Source organism: Orbicella franksi, chromosome 14, assembly GCF_964199315.1.
Source record: "Orbicella franksi chromosome 14, jaOrbFran1.1, whole genome shotgun sequence".
Taxonomy (NCBI): domain Eukaryota; kingdom Metazoa; phylum Cnidaria; class Anthozoa; order Scleractinia; family Merulinidae; genus Orbicella; species Orbicella franksi.
In genome coordinates, this window is record NC_138158.1 from 20,124,518 (window position 1) to 20,138,580 (window position 14,063).

The 14,063-nt window shown below is 40.2% G+C and overlaps 1 protein-coding gene, 1 long non-coding RNA gene and 1 other non-coding gene across 9 annotated transcripts in view; 2 read left to right on the forward strand and 1 right to left on the reverse strand.

The window, feature by feature from the left end:
- LOC145468870 (uncharacterized) overlaps positions 1-5,625 on the forward strand; it is a 47,285-nt gene extending 41,660 nt beyond the window's left edge. For all 7 annotated transcript variants that reach the window (XM_081452567.1, XM_081452572.1, XM_081452568.1 and 4 more), the window contains one exon: positions 621-5,625. In XM_081452567.1, coding sequence (XP_081308693.1) covers positions 621-1,031 — 411 coding nt within the window. In that variant the 3' untranslated portion in view covers positions 1,032-5,625. The remainder of the gene's footprint in view (positions 1-620) is intronic.
- LOC145468917 (uncharacterized) overlaps positions 1-14,063 on the reverse strand; it is a 117,473-nt gene that overhangs the window by 75,707 nt on the left and 27,703 nt on the right. The window lies entirely within an intron of this gene.
- Positions 9,116-9,188, forward strand: Trnat-ggu (transfer RNA threonine (anticodon GGU)). Its single transcript has one exon. It is a non-coding gene; the product is annotated as a tRNA-Thr (tRNA).

Sequence of the window (14,063 nt, forward strand, 5' to 3'; positions counted from 1 at the left end):
TATAAACGTGGATTCCTGTGGTGTGTGTGCGTGTGTGTGTGTGCGTGTGTGTATATATGTAGAGCTATTTTGTTATTTACTAGGGGAGTCCCAAAATTTAGTGAGCCCCCAATCTGTGCACAATTTATTAAGCCAATACGGAGACAATCTGGAATGATATTCTATAGTGCAACTGATTGCCTGACTTCATAAAAAATATATTCGTGAATCCTCACAAGGAAATCTCTATATCACTACGAAGAAATGCTGACCTTATGCCGGCCATAGGGTTTATAGCCTGAGCTTTTTGCACTATATATTAAGCAGTCCGGGTTCAACAAGCGCTTGCCAGGATCACTTCTTTAACTTGATTCCAAAACAATGCGGCGACTAGCTTCCCATCCTTGGAGTAGCTTCATACTATGGAAAGCTGCTAGTGTTACGCAAGCTTCAGAACGTTTAGACAACTGTTCTCATGAGAACCTTTCACAATTTAATCTTGGATGAGTTTAAGGCTATCCCCGTTGTTCATAATGTGTTTGTGTTCCAGCCAGTACCCTACAAAATTTTAAAAATTTTGTAGTTGGGCCTTTTTTCGTTTAATGTTTCACACTTTTGTCTCTCGCCCTCTTCTCCTTAAGAATTACTCGAGAGGCAACAAAATCTTTGTAGAGGGAATTACAAGGGTCACTCTTGGAAGAGAGCTCATAAGAAGATGCGGTAACGAAGGACAGCATCGCTACCTAGACGCGGCTGGCTACACTACCCTACGGTTTTTACGCGCAGCCATCACCTTCGTCCCTGTTGCATTAAACGATGGGGCCGACATGTCGAACGCTGCCTTTATCTTTTCACAACCAGGAGGAGATTTCTATATTCAGGCGGGAAGTGCAGACTGGCAGTATTACTTCGCAGAAGACCAGAATGGTAAAATTTATACCCGCAATATCCGTCGTTCATTTGCTCGCTACTGGTGGGAAAGTGCCAAGTCTGTTGGTAAAGGCTTGGTCGTCCCTCCTAGCCTTGACTGGTCCCTCCTCGTCATGACTTGAAAAGTCTCCGTGAAAACATGGTATCATTAGCCGCGTAACAATTCAGTACTGGCACTACACATACTGGTACTTAATTGCAAACTGAGTAATATTCCCGGGTCCGGGGTAATATTTAAGGTTACACAATACCTTCGCAAGTGCCCTTTAGAAAAAAATTCGTACCTGCGTTGTTTTTAAAGAAACTACTAGAAAGTTGATGAACTGTAGAATTCGGAAAAAATATCCACTGTTTTGGCCGTGCCAAACCCAGGAGCATAGCTTTGCTGTACATTTAGTCTCAAGTCTCCAAATCGGGCAGTAGATGTCAATAAATGGACTGTACAATTAGAATCTTGTACAACTTTTTGTAAGTTCTGAGTATAGTCCAACCTTTATTATGCGGCCCCCTATTAAGCGGCCAACCTTTATTTGGCGGCAAGCGGCCAAAGTCCCGGAAAAAATGTCAGCTATACACTGTAATAAAAACCTCAATTCAGCGGCCACCAGCGACAGCCGCCAGTTTCTTGCCGTCCCAAGGGTGATTTGTTTTGTTTTATACCTCTCTTAAGGGCCAGGAAGATTTGAGGTTGGACGTTTTTAGCCAGATGAAGGTAGAAGAATGACAATTTGGAATACTGTAAAAACACATTTTCAGCGGTATTTAATTAAAACAATGACAAAACAAAGGCTCGAAGCGTTTTAATTTGTTTGTACAGCACAAGAGCCAGTGTTGGATTGACAGACACGTCGCGTCTGTACACGTAATTTTTTCTTTGGCTTTTGTTAACGTTATGGACTGCATAATAACTGTCAGTGTTCTACTTTTTTTCCTCTTGCATTTGTTTGTAGTTATATTTGATAAACTGAAAACTGGACCACGCCCAACGTTGTTTTCGGGTGAACCTCTATTAAACGACCACCTCTATTAAGCGGCAAGTTGTCTCGTCTCCGAGAGTGGCCGCTTAACAGAGGTTCGACTGTAGTTAGAAGAGGATATATATATCTTTGTACTCCTCCCAACACACTTTATTTACATTAGTAAAAGTAGTGTATATATTACAGTCGAGTGAGTCACTGAATCAGCCGTGTATCTCCGCATATACATTGGAAAATTCAGTGTTGAGGTCAGTCCCATGCGTATTTTAAATTTAAAAAACAGAATTTTTTCATTACAGTAAATTTTAAGCTAATTTTACGATAGAGTATTTTTTCTAGACTATGCATGGCTTCGTCGCACTACCTCGTCTCTTACTCTAATGTATCATTATACATTCGCCAAGCAAAATGTGATGAGGATTTTTTTACTTAGTTGTAAATATTATAGTTCAGTGTTGGATCATTTTGCTCTCGTTTTGATGGTGAAAGATATTTTGATACTGTATTTTTTCTTGAATTTTACAAATAGTCAGTTACAATTGGAAACCCAGTCGAAACTATCCATAAGGATTTTGTCCCAAGTATTTAAATTGAGATACTGGAGAGAACAATCGCGGCTAAAGTTACCTTTGTTCTCGGTGCATGCTTTTAAAATGGAAAAAAAAACTGACATGACTTAGATTTGGATGGTTCATCTATACAGTAAACTTAACATTACATGATCGTTTGGGGATACAAATATCTCTCACTCGTGATACCATCAACAGGAGAAGATAACATTAGGTGATCATGTAATATTCTTTATTGAAGACATAACTGTAAATTAAAAAGATCTGCTTAAGCCTCCAAATTGGGGCCGTTTGGATGGGTAAAATACAGAACCTACTTAGGATCCAACTTGGCTATAAGGGTCGAAATAGCCTAATTCGCCTAATTCAGTTTATGGACTGATGCCCGTGGGCTGTAATGCTTCACAGGGTGGGATGAAATAGTTTTCTGAGCCATGAATTACAATCAAACTTCTTGGTTGAGGACATAGAATGCGAGCAGTCTCTCTTTTGCTCGAAAATCGGTAGGGAAGAACGCAAAGAAGAACGCAACGCGCGCGATCGTGATATGCGAAGCCGCGAGCCGCCCGCGTTACTCGCAGTCACACTTATTTTGCTTTATCCGTTCTTCCCCACTGATATCCGAGCAATAGAGAGACTGCTTGCAGTGCACTGAGGACATCAAGATCAACAATGTTTAGCTGCTCTCATGGAGTCTAGGAGCCTCTAGAAGAACGATCTTGCCGATGGGACGTTCCAGAACTGCGGACTTGGTTTTCAGCGTGACTCTCCTCACAAGCCCGTCTCTCTTGTTTGGTTTTACTTCCAGGATGCGACCAAGGGGCCACAAGTTTTCTACCACGAGTTCAATGTCTCCAGTTTCAAAGTAACACCTTTATCGTTACAGTGATGGCCTTCTCACTTATAGCAACTAAACTCCCAGATACTGACCTTTAAAAACAAGCTATTAAAACTAAGCATAAGCTCACAAGGTACGCATTGTACCTATTTTTTGATTGGCTTTTTGAAAACACAGAAATCTTGAACGGAAGTCATAATGTTCGCTCGGATAAGGGATTGCTGGCGCGAAATTATATGAAACAGCTGTGCATGTGACCATAGTTAGTAGAGGTGACGTGACCAGCCGTGTTTAAAAATGGAGGATTTTGAAGAAAATTCTCCCAAAAAATAGTGTTTGACTCACGGCTCAGCACTTGTTGCTGTTGGGACAAAACGGTTTTTGCTGGAAACCCCGGTTGATATTTTCGGCGAGAAGAGCAGCAAAGAGCCGGAAATTTTAAAAGTGCGTAAGTTTTTAACTGGGTAAAAAATTAACTTTGGCGATGGTTTACCAATGAAACTGTGCGAATCATGCTACGGAAAGGTGAAGAATGTTATGGAATTCCGTTCTTTGTCGCTGGCATCACTTTCTTCACAGGAATTGACTATCGGAAGGTCTCGTGTGAAGAGTCCGTGGCTCGCAACAGATTAGAGAATCACCTTCTTCGAGTCAGCAGGCGAAAAAGACTAGCTTGAACCGCGAAATTGTGGGAAGTGGTCGGACGTGCGTTTTCGTTGAGGGCGGTCGAAATCACGACAAAAATCTTCCTCAGTTTAGACCTATTGCTCCCAAGAATAGCACCACTGCAACTCGGCGCCTTGCACAATTTTTACAAGTTGGAACCGTTTATAAATGCGGGCTTAGGGCTGGTGTTTCAGAAAGTATGTCTAGTATATTACTGTATTGCCCTTGAAGAATAACGGTGTGTAAATGATTTCGTTTCTTGGCGATTAATTGTTAGCATATTTTTTTGCTTTGGCATCAATGGAAGGGGCCAATAACAAATTTCCACTTTTCTATAGTGCGTAATGTTCGAGCTATGTAATGATGCAAAAAGTTAGGAAGTGTTCCTTTTGCAGGCAGGTATAATTAAATGATTTAGGCCATGTCACGAACATACATTTAAAACGCAAAATCCGTTTTCCTGTCGAAACTTAACTTTAAATCGACAAACTTTAAATCAATAACTAGTTAAGCATGTCCTGTCAATTTAGGGAACAAATTTGGCGAAAAGAAGCTCTTGAGACATTTGTTTCAAATAGTTTCCACAGCTTTTTCGAGTATTCCCAAATTTCCAACAGTCAGTTGCTATTAAACAGGCCAGGGAAGGACTTTTTGGAAAGTCTACTACCCACTGGGTGCTTATCATTTTGAAAAATAAATGATAATTACTGACCTCGAATGACTGAAGAAGATAATGGACTTGGCATGTTTCCCGAGTGTAATCGATCGGCTCTCATTGGTGACTTCTGGAATACCGCTTTTACAGCTTTTACAATATTCGATACGATACAATACGATACGACACTTTATTTAACGTGGGCTTTACGCTTAGCTAATCAGCTAGTTTACAGGTAATCCATGGCCCTAGTATATTCTAAAAATAATGAAACATTCAAAACAGCCGATTTATCCCTCACATACTCCTAGCCTTATTCTGATGTCAGATATATAAATCGATCTCTCCTGACTTAAAGTCGAGTTCGACCGTAAAGGAGTCCGTTATGCTTACATATTTGATGTAGGCCAGGTTACATAGCATGTCGAAAGATGTCGCCTATGCATGTAGCACTGAAAGCGGGTGTAATTGATCATCAAAACGTAAATTCTCTCTGCTTGCGCCATCATTACGTCAACAGTTCGTGTTAGTTCTGTGTTCCTATTTAAACAATCACGTTTCTGCCGACGAACTATCAGCCCTAGTTTTAATAACATCACATTTCCAAGGGGCAACTATCAGCCTGATAGGTTTGAGACGTAAACACCGTATTGTCGTTATTGTTCGCCACTAAATTTTCTTCCGCGCGCCAGTTCAAAAATCATATTGTATTATTTATAGCTGAAAGGCTTGAAAGCCAAATGTAACATTTGAAAACAGACACATGGCGCCTTTCAATTATTGTTCCTATAAGCCTCTTGTTTACAGAAACATTATCACCTACGAGCACTTTGGGCAGATAGTGTCTCCCCCCGATGATAACTATCTTGTCACGTGATCAATTGAAATCAATAAGAATTGGAGAAAATTTAGTGGTGCACTATAACGAGGTATAGAAAGACGCTTTTAAACCAATCAGCACGCGTATTTTCGTTAGGTTATTTTCTAAAGAGTCTTGTGGCATCACTCATATATCTTAAAAAATTAGATACATGAAGTGCTTGATAGGACGATCAGAAACTTGACAGTTGGAAATGAGGTTGCCTTTACCCCAGGTAATTTTGTTGGTCACGCTTAAAGCTCAAACGTCAGTGTTGTTTAATACTTCATATTTAATCATTCGGCCGGTATGCGCAGTTCTGCGGTACTTTAATGAAAATCTGACTTTTTGGGTGCGTTCCTTTGGGATGATCTGGATCAGGATCAGTGATCTAAGATCACTCAGATCATGACGCATCAAATGGAACCGATGAATCAACTCTGAGATAGGATTCATCGGCTCCCTTGATGCACCATCATTCGAGTAATCTTGGATCACTAACTTCCCAAAGGAACGCACCTTTAGCAATACTACTCAGGTGGCTTAATGACCTGATCGTGACAAAAGTGATAAAAGCATGAAATTTGGCACACAGCTTGCTTATACCCTACCAAAGGATATTAGAAGGGGTGCCCATGTCAATCTGCTCACGCTCCCGTTTTAATGAGATTTTAGTTTTTGACCAAAATCAAGATATGGGATACCTGTGGTACGATTTTCAACAGAGTTATTTTACCACTCTTTAAAACGAATTTTGCATTTTTATCTTAATTTTATCACTTGGTTATGTACTTTGCTATTTTATTAAAGACTGCATTTAAAATAGCGTTTATAAAGCCACATCATAGTATAAGTACCCAGTCTTCGCTCGGCCGATAACACAGGCAAAGAAATTGTAGTAGCAAAGCAGAAAAAAATGCGCGCAAATTGACCGCATCTTTTCTCACTTGAAATCTGATCATATTATGAATGCTTTTGCTCGTTGCGAAAGCCCTTACAAATTTCCCTCACTCTAAGATTGACTTTCTGGGCAGTCACATTTACACAACAGCATACACTTCAACATTTCTGGCACATTGGCAGCGTGAGAAGCAGCCTTTGCAGGTGCACTTGATGAGCTCTCTACACACAGTGGATACTTTGGGGATGGTCATCCAAACTGGTTGCCACTGGTTTTTCTCTCCTTTAACCCATGAGAATTCTGCGGGAGAAGGAACATCCTGCATCGCGTGCTCTGATGATGTCCAAACTCCTGCCTGTTATACGGCCCTTTGCGCGTGCTGCAGAAGTGCATCCTGAAATTAAAAGTGTTTGGAGAGAAAAAGGTATTGATAATGAGGTCTTAACTTCCTTCTTATGAATTTTGCAAGTATAATTTATTTATACCAAATTAAAACGTCGTCACCACATTATTTTTCCCGAATATCTACCTGTGTTGGAGGAATATTGTTCAAGTCTCTGTTTCGCTTTGAGAACAGCATCAGTCGTGTGTCGTTCACCGAGTCTAGGGGACTTGATTCGTCATACATTATGATCGTAAATCACTCTAGCTTCTGGAAATTCTCTGAGGAAACAGTCATCTTCTGGAAGGGATGAGTCGCAATGTCCTCCAAGGCAGGTGTTACTTCACTATTTAATTCCCATACTCGGCCAGCTGACTTTTTTCCGATACCACAGAACTGCGAAGTACAGTCACACCCAGTGAAAGCGTGGAAGACTGGTAGGGCTCGCAACTTAGGCTCTCCAAGGGAAGAGCAGATTCCGTTGATGTTAATAACCGAAAAGTGGCGCCCCATGCCAAACGCAACCTATACTTTAGAAAGTTGGTTGTAGACTAGAAGATCATGAATCTTTCCAACCAAGATCACGACAACGTCGGTGTCAACAGTTCTGACAAGGACAGATTCTGCACCTCCCTCCAAAGCGTGGCGTACGTGGACAACGATGCGAGTATCGGCCTCTTCGTGGTTGTACTGACCCATTGCATGTTCAGATCCATAGGAAACCACAGATGTTCCTACGACACAATTAAATCACAGAGGATTATAGATTAAACAGCATAGGAACAATTATTCAAAGAATCTATACATTTTACAGCTTTACTAGCCGGATGTAATGTATAATGTTCTGTCAAGGGGCCATTGGAATTGCGCTACCTTCGACGTCAGAAAGGAAAACAGCTCAGACTTGTTGTAAGGGTCTCGCAGAAACATCATCCAGTTCTTTGGAAGCTTCGTTTGGCCTGCTACTTTCCTTCTGACCCCTTGGCCTCTTTTCTCCCTTGTTGCGTCCTTTAGGCTATCAGGAACGTATGTGTCCCACACCACATCCACACATTTGCTTTGATGGAGCTGCTGTGGAAGCTTCGACAGTCGGCAGACAGTGGACTATTACTGCGCCATCCAAGACTTTGCAGTCAATCCCTCTGACAGACGACCTGACAATTCAAAATCTTCAAGTTCAAGGGCCATTTGACGGATACTCCGATCAGTTTCCAGCACCGAAAAATAGTGAAGCTTGTCGCCGTCGTCTCCTCCTAAACAGGATAAACATTGCGATCGCTCTTCAGAGACAGATTGGCGTTTCCTGCATTTCGGTGCGGGTCTTTCCTCCTCATCTGCTCTGCTGCCGTCGCTTCGTTTTCGGCCGGCACGCTCTTGAGCTTTCTTTAGCTTTGAAAGACTGAACTTCAGGTGACAGGACTTGTGCCAAGAACCGTGATTACGACAAAGGCAATCTACATCAACATCATCGCCAAATTTAAGCTCCATGGGTAAACCGTCTGCTTCCCGAAAGCTGTTGACATTTTGAAGGTAAGCTAAATGCGTTTGCCGGTTAGCTTCAGTTGGTCCATTACTGTTTAGAGGACACTTTAATGCTTCTCTCGTAGCCTCTTGACAAATGATGCACTTTTTCCAATCAAGTGACATTGAAATTAAAGCCCCTAGAAGAATAAAAATGCAATTTACAGTCAACTATGCAGTGAAGAAACCTTATTACTTTCATTAAAATTACCGTTTTTCTCCCTATAATTCTTACAATTAACTATTTGTTGTATCTGCAGACTGAGATAAATGATAAGAACCAGAATGATCTGCTCTCTAGATTGCAACAACCAATCACTGTTATAAAACAATAAAATGGATTAAATCATGTCCAAAGACATAAAAAAATAAAAGATTTCTTCTGTATAGTTCTAACAGAAACTACTTTCATGATGAACTGGTCCTGCCAATTCAAACAGGAGCCTTGTAAAACAAACGTTTTCACTTAAACTCGCTTAAAACTATTCTAATAGATAACCAAAATATATTATTTCTACCCTCCTTACATAATTTTAGCACATTTAAGTTCTTTTGCAAAGAATTTTTGACACTTTCTTCAGATACTTACAGATACAGCAGATGAAAGTGAGCATCGCACCGGTATCGCGGAGGTCACGGGTTCGAATCCCGTTGAAGCCCTGATTTTTTCAGGCTTCTTCTTTCCAGTTGCTTAAATTGGAAAATTAACTGCGATGATCACTCTTCACTTTCATCTACAACCGCAGTTCATATATGAATTATTTCATATAAACTTCACATCATTTCACTCCTCACGGGAAGATATGAACTCAATTAATTGACCTCGCTCCCAATGTGTGGCTTCATAGCTCAGTTGGTAGAGCATCGCACCGGTATCGCGGAGGTCACGGGTTCGAATCCCGTTGAAGCCTTGATTTTTTCAGGCTTCTTCTTTCCAGTTGCTTAAATTGGAAAATTAACTGCCATGATCATTCTTCACTTTCATCTACAACCGCAGTTCATATATGAATTATTTCATATAAACTTCACATCAGATACAGCAGGGCAACAAGGAGGCCGCCATCTTGGATGAACGAGCGAGGCATAGGCTCGAGTCTTATCTGTGCTACGAGATGTTTCTTTGCCACAAGTGCATCGGAAACGAATCAGAAAACAAAACGTACATATAAAAACTAAAAAATGCTTGTTTTGTAAGCATTTCTTTGCATTTGGTAATAAAATAGATTTACACCACAGGTATCACATATCTTGATTTTAGTCAAAAACTAAAATCTTCCTAAAACGGGAGCGTGAGCAGATTGACATAGGCACCCCTTCTAATATCATTTGGTAGGGTATAAGCAAGCTGTGTGCCAAATGTCATGCTTTTATCACTCTTGTCACGATCCAGCCTAACTTTTGCGTTAAGCCACCTGACTCTTTACAGGTAAGTGTAGCCACATGGCGGGATTGTCCATACAACACATGACATGCCCTTCCCATTTGAAATTTAAACTCTGGTACCCAGTGCGAACAATTTTTAAGTAGTCAGTCACACATTTATGGTCATTTATGGTTCGTATTTATGGCAATTTCAAATTTGTATTTGATTTCGTGGAACTTCTAATTCCGTAAGGAAACAAGGTATGTACAGTTTCATTTTACAGAAACGTTAACTCATTGAACTATAGTGACGAAGTGGCTAGAATGGTGGGGAAAGCCGTTTTTGTGCTAAGCCTCGAGCACTGATAAACTACTGAAACGTCGTGCTGTTTCCTCGCTTCTATGTAATTCATGATAAGATTGACCAAAATTTGCAATTACTTAAAAACCCAACGTAGCGATAGAAAGTTGCTCCAGATATTGCTGTTATATGTACTTTAAAACGCCATTTCAGCGCTATTCACTGGCAGAACTTCTCAATGGATTCTAAATTCCGTACAAACTCTTGCGTTTTCGAAGTATCATTAATATGTAAATATTATGCCTGTGTTATCTATATGTTTATGTAACCTGTGCAAGACGCTGGCAGGTCAGAAACGATAGATACAGAGATGCAAAGGACATACTGCTCGTGTGGTCTGTAAAATGCTGTGCACCGGAAAGATGCAGCAATTCAAAGGGGGGAGGGGGGAAGTATTAAAAGTTTGGACATCCCAATTGGCTGATTTTATCGTAATTTATCTCTGTGAACGGTTAAATGCAGATTGGGTGCTTAATTTTGTTTTCTTGTTCAATTTTTGGCCCATATAGCGCCAAATTTTGAACACCTCTTTTAAACGGTCAACCTCTATTAAGCGCGTAATAGAGGTTTGACTGCACGCCCAAGAAAATCAAAGCCAGACTCACGGGCGGGTTTTCGCAAGTAAATCAGGGGCTTGGGTAAACTGCTAAACAAACACTTACAAGAGTGCAATTTGTAAATAATTTCCGATGAATTTTTACTGTAAATCTTTCATTGCTTGAGCTTTGAGAAAGCTACTCATTTATTATATGACAAAGAAAATCGGGAACGCGCCTGTATTAATTTGCATTTGACATACAATTAACAATAAATTTGCCTGCTCTCGTCGAGTCACAAATTTCAATCAGAGAAGAATTAGTTAACATTCATTAGAATGTACAGCTTCAAACAATGCGTCTGATCAAGTTGTTTCACAACTACGAAGAATATTTCTCGTTAATTGTTTTAACTAAAGTTTCAACGATATTTAAATACTAGTTGTACCTATCTGTAAGTGCCAACGAGTGAATTGAGTTAGTAAACAGGAGTCGATTGAATTTTGTAATATTTAGTTGGGATACTTCTAGTATAAGAGGTGAGGCAGGTTTCTTTTTAAGGTCACAGGTCACAGGTCACAGGTCACAGGTCACAATAAAAAAAGCACTCAGTAAAACTCACGATGTAACAATTACCAGAGATTCCAAAGAGGTCTATCGATGTTTCCATGCAACAAACCTCAACAAAAAATGTTTTACTGTATAATTTTAATGAAAAAATGTCTAGGGGTGGTATATGTACGAAATGGGTTGAAATGTAGCTTACAGACATGTAGTGTTACATATATTTTATCGTAATAAGATAATTCATTTTGATAGCAAATTGAACTGTTTTATTTCTATCTTTTTTTGAAATCTTTACAACGAGTATATACTAAACAGAAACAAGAGGGTCCCCTATACCTCTTCTGAAAACAGTTTCACCCATAAGTAATTGGCCTTTTCACGCATCACGAAAAATTCGAAAAACAGCTTCACGTTCACAGAAAAAAGCAAGCAATCACGTTTCACGTAAAAATGCAAAGGCTAAATCATGTGTCACGTTTCGCAAAACATACAGAACCCGCCATTTTGATGCATCGAAATGCCGTGTGTGACATATCGTGACAGACTAGATTCTAGGTCCTCCTGGTTCACGGTCGCTGTGGTTAGTTCTCAGTCCTCCAGCCGCAAGTGCATCGAATGGGCAGGTTTTATATTTAGTTTGGTGTAGTTTACGAGCTTTAATGACGCTAAAATCTCGAAAAAAGGCAACAATTATACCTGCAAAAGTCGTTGGTTCACAAATCACGCGTAACTAAATGCATAATTACCGGATCAGTGTAAGCCTCTTTCGTTTTCATATTATATTGAAAGGCTACAAAGAACTAATGTTTTTAACAGAAATAAGTCTTGACAAACAACTTACCGAAATAATTCGTCGAACGGATGGCGAACAAATCCTGAGCGTTACTCTGAATCAAATAAACAACACTCGAATTCATTCCAGAAAACAACTCGGGTCTTGTTGAGCTTTAACAATTGTACGAATCAATCACAACAAATCCAAGATGTATACGCCCAGGAGCCATAATCGGGGACGGAGACCGTAAATCTTATGATCTGCGCGCACCTATCATATGGGACAATTTTTCTATTTTTAGAACAAATTGCGCCACCATGACGACATATATCCGCGCGGATCCACGCACATGTCGGGGGTTCTCGCGTGGATGTTGTCACGTTCCGTGATCAAATGGTGAGAGTTGCGAGATTCTCTTGCAGATTTTTCACAGCGATGGCAGGGAATAAGGCAATGAATAAGATCCAGGGCTCTTACATATAGGTTTATGCTCTGAGCTGATGGAAAAGGTGAGTTTTTCAGGGTCGAAAACAAGACGTCAATTTCCTGCTATGAATGAATAATATCTGCTCGAGCTAGTTGAACGCGTAAGCTTTTGCGTTTGTTCTGTAAAGAAAAATTATGAAAGAAAACTCTTTACTCTGGTATCAAGCCAATTTGAGAGTTTCTCAAACAATGCTTAATCTTAACCAGACCTTGTTTTTGATAGTTTCTTATTGTTTCTGTTTGTTTGGCGAGTTTGCAAAAGTTTTTGAGTAGCTCATTTGCATAGTGCAGCGCGTGCACTTTCAAGTCCGAGTCGGTGTTTTCAATTGTCAACAAATCTTAACAAAGATTTCTTTCTTTGTCTTTTGTGCTGAGATGCTGCAACAATTTTTACCAACGCCAAAAAGCTACCAACATCATGTGTGTTTCTTTAACACAGTGAAATTTTACACTGCGAAAATAAGATAGACAAGGAGTTTTCATAACTAAGCCAACAAAATTGAAATCGTTGTTCGAGTTGATTAAAGAAATCGTCATCGTAAGTTTGCCGATTATTTCTGCTGTATTCACATATTTTCAGCGAGGCTTTTAATATGTTCTCAAACATTTATCAACCTTAAACATATTTAAAAACTAGAGATATTATCTGAGTTCGATGTAAGTTTTCACACGAAAGTGCGGGAGTCCAATTTGTCATGTTTTACTGACTGTACAAGACACACATCTGCGGGCGCTCTTTATATTCATCGACAACAGACAATTTGTTGAATTTTTACACAAACAAAACTGAGCAGCATCTACAGACATAAACTTATTGTCACTTATTGGGCCTTGATAAAACATCACGTGTTGCTTACAATTCAGGCGAAACTCAAACTTGCAATTATTTTTTTTACTTTTCGGTCGCGATCGACTGGCGAAATCCTTGCAAGCGTGTGGCAAGAGGAGGGAAACTTTGAAGTCCTGAAACGCTGCTATATCCAACTATATCCAACTAGTTTTTTGTTGTGTTATGGAAAAGCTGTTAATGTTCAACACGTGTGAAACTTCAGTAGAGTGGAGTAATGTGGAGCTCTTGTAAAAGAAGCAGCGGAACATAACTTGGTCAGTGATGTAAAGCGGGACAATACTAAATTCGACACTGTCTTACTTCACTCAAACTGGAGCAGCTTACGACGAAAATACTGAAGTGAAAATTCCAACAGACATGAACGTATCGAGTTGTGGGCCAAAAGTATCAAAACATTTCGGGAATTTTGGACGCCATTTCCCCGCGCTATATCCGCAAAAATCCTCGTAGCGTGTACGCGCGTGTACCGCACATGATGGCGCAATTTGTTCTAAAAAATAGAAAAATTGCCCCATATCACGGGGACAGCCCCAGTTCTAGAAATAGCGCGTGCTTACGGTCTCCGTCCCCGATTATGGCTCCTGATACGCCTCAAAAAGCAGAATGGTAGGCAAAATAGTTCCGCACGCAGGAGAGCAGAACAGATATCGAAGCCTCGTAACGTCACAAAGAAAACTAGTGTTCTGATTGGTTCGTGCGATACATCGACAACATCCGGCTACATCCTAATATGGCCAAAAAAATATCACTGACGGAACCGGATTACACGAAAATCGCGCTGAAAGATTTGAGATTTTTCTGCATAGCCATAAAACTACGCACGGCTCTATATCCTGCCGCCTCCACAGG